The sequence below is a fragment of the Nannospalax galili genome, unplaced genomic scaffold (assembly GCF_000622305.1).
Source record: "Nannospalax galili isolate Female #2095 unplaced genomic scaffold, S.galili_v1.0 C49615773, whole genome shotgun sequence".
In the NCBI taxonomy this organism is placed as follows: Eukaryota; Metazoa; Chordata; class Mammalia; order Rodentia; family Spalacidae; genus Nannospalax; species Nannospalax galili.
In genome coordinates, this window is record NW_008480541.1 from 1 (window position 1) to 2,423 (window position 2,423).

Here is a 2,423-nt window from a genome sequence, read left to right on the forward strand (position 1 = left end):
AGATACTTGGGAGACTGAGGCAGGAAGATCATGAGTTCAAGGCTAGCCTGGGCAACTTAATGAGATCTTGTCTCAAAATATAAAGGGTCTGGGCCTGTAGCTCAGTGGTAGGAAGCTTGCCGAGGCTTCGGATTTGTTCTATCCCTGGCACCACCAAAAGGAAAAAGTGGCGGGGGAGGGGGGATGCATATGGCTTCGTGGTCACAGACAGTAAGCGATTTTATCTAATTCTTTGATCCACTGTGGCAGACATTTGCTTGGGAGAAACATGAAGGGGTTTTAGTTGTCGGTCCCTTGCGAATCTTACTGGTGGCAGCTGTTCTCTTCCCTCATTGTTTCCAGTTCTGGTAAGTAAAGATTAGGGGATTCCAGCTAGTGTTCAGCGTTGCTGAGATCCGTTTTCTGTGAATACAGGTGCACTACAGCTTCTGTTCAGCCTGCATGTCTGTCTGTATTGAGTGCCTCTTACCCATGGTATAGGAGACAAACTCACTTTGGACTGTTTTAGCATCTGTTTCTTTCCTCTATGATGCAAGCAGCTTAGGTCTTACAACAGGACCCTGTTTTCTGTCAGTCACATAGTGAGGTCTAGAGAAAGTGGACGAGCCAGCTCATGTTTCATGTGGTTCACTGGGTCCAGGTCCCTTCAGTTAGTCTAGGCTCCTGCTGGTGCTTTCTTCCCAGCAAGGCCAGTAGGCACACAGGGTTGCTACATCTGGTCGGGCCACCAGTGGCAATTTCCTTCTGACTGGGTTTTTTCTCCTCTTCCCCAGGCGAGTCCCACTTCACGGTGAACCAGCAACCCTTCCTCTACTTCCAAGTGCTGTTCCTGACTGCACAATTTGAAGCAGCCATCGCCTTTCTCTTCCGCATGGAGCGGCTACGCTGCCATGCTGTCCACGTGGCCCTGGTGCTGTTCGAGCTGAAGCTACTTTTAAAATCCTCGGGGCAGAGTGCTCAGCTCCGTGAGTATTTGGGCCTCAGTTGGCAGTGATGTGGCCAAGGCACATCCTCCCCACTGGTGACCGTGGCTGTAGAATGGCAGACAGTAAGGATGTGGTCAGAAGGTGCCAATCATTTTAGAGCATTGTAGGCACTTGGACTTTTTATACAGTGTTGTAACCCCTGGTATTCTCTAAGTGTTAAAGTGCTATGCCACATGCTAGCTTTGTGTCCAGACAAAGCCATTCCAAGAGTCATGAGTCTGGTGCCCATCAGGCTCTGGTTTTAAAGACCTTGGAAAACCTCAGCCAGCTGCCTGTCTACCTGCCTACACAAGTAGGAGAGGCAGGTGGAGAGCCAAGTAAATGTGGGTTCCTTTGTGGGGCAGCATAATCACCCCAGAGCACAAGCCATAGGAGCAGGTGTGCGAGCCTTTCCTTCAGAGGCCAGCATACTAGTCATTACTATGCCAGGCCTTTTCCTCTGCTGTCTGTGCAGATATGCAGGACAGTGTTTACAGACTGGCTAGGATCCCATTGGGAGAGGTGGGCCGAGCTGTAGAACCGTACTTCTGTGCCCGTGTACTCAAACCCAAATTCATGGGTCCTGGGTTGTGGGAACCAGAAGGACCATGAGCATGTGACCCTTTCTGTTCCCATGTGCAGTTAGCCATGAGCCTGGTGACCCTCCCTGCATACGGCGGCTGAACTTTGTGCGTCTGCTCATGCTCTACACCCGCAAGTTTGAGTCCACAGATCCTAGGGAAGCCCTCCAGTACTTCTACTTCCTCAGGTGAAGCTGCTTTTGCCCTTTTGCTGGTTGATGTCCGCATTCAGGGAATGACCCTTAAGGACCCTGAGTCCGTATCAGAAACCAACTAAGCTGCTCCTGTGCCTTTGCAGGGACGAGAAAGACAGTCAAGGGGAAAACATGTTTCTGCGCTGTGTGAGTGAGCTGGTGATAGAAAGCCGAGAGGTAGGCCAGTCTCCTTCACACCCTTGCCTGGAAACCGTTCCTGTTCTCAGCTTCCCTCTGTGTGGGTCTGGTGGAAATGGCCTGGAGGTGGACATGGGGTGGTGCTTTCTTTGGTTTCTAACAGTGAAAATGCTGGTTTCAGTCTCATTGTTTCCTGGTTTGTGTAAGATTTCTCCCACGCCCTCCATTTTCTTCCCCTCTTCCCTCTAAGGAATTGTTTAATGTTTGTTTCTTTGCCCAGTAATTGAGGCACCTATTTTTTTTCTTCACAGTTTGATATGATTCTTGGGAAACTAGAGAATGACGGAAGTAGAAAGGTGGGTTAAATGTATCCCTGAAGAAATGTTAGCTTACATTTGGGAAACGTTAATTGTCAGAAGAATAGAGTTCTGTCGAAAGACTCGGGTGCTAGAGATGTACATCTGAATAGAGATGCTTATTTTATCAAACAATGAAGTTACAGGGCCAGCAGATGGCCTTGATTTTACAGGGTATTTTCCTTTCTT

General features: G+C 49.0%; 1 protein-coding gene across 1 annotated transcript; it reads left to right on the forward strand.

Annotated features, from left to right (window-relative positions):
* Nucleotides 1-316: 316 nt before the first annotated feature.
* LOC103728536 (nuclear pore complex protein Nup93-like) lies at nucleotides 317-2,343 on the forward strand (the record flags this gene model as incomplete). The annotated part of the gene is made up of 5 exons (XM_008826520.3): nucleotides 317-347; nucleotides 774-965; nucleotides 1,608-1,734; nucleotides 1,845-1,917; nucleotides 2,190-2,343. Coding segments are annotated over 5 exons (477 nt in total), but the record flags the coding sequence as incomplete, so codon positions are not given.
* Between the last annotated feature and the right edge of the window lie 80 nt (nucleotides 2,344-2,423).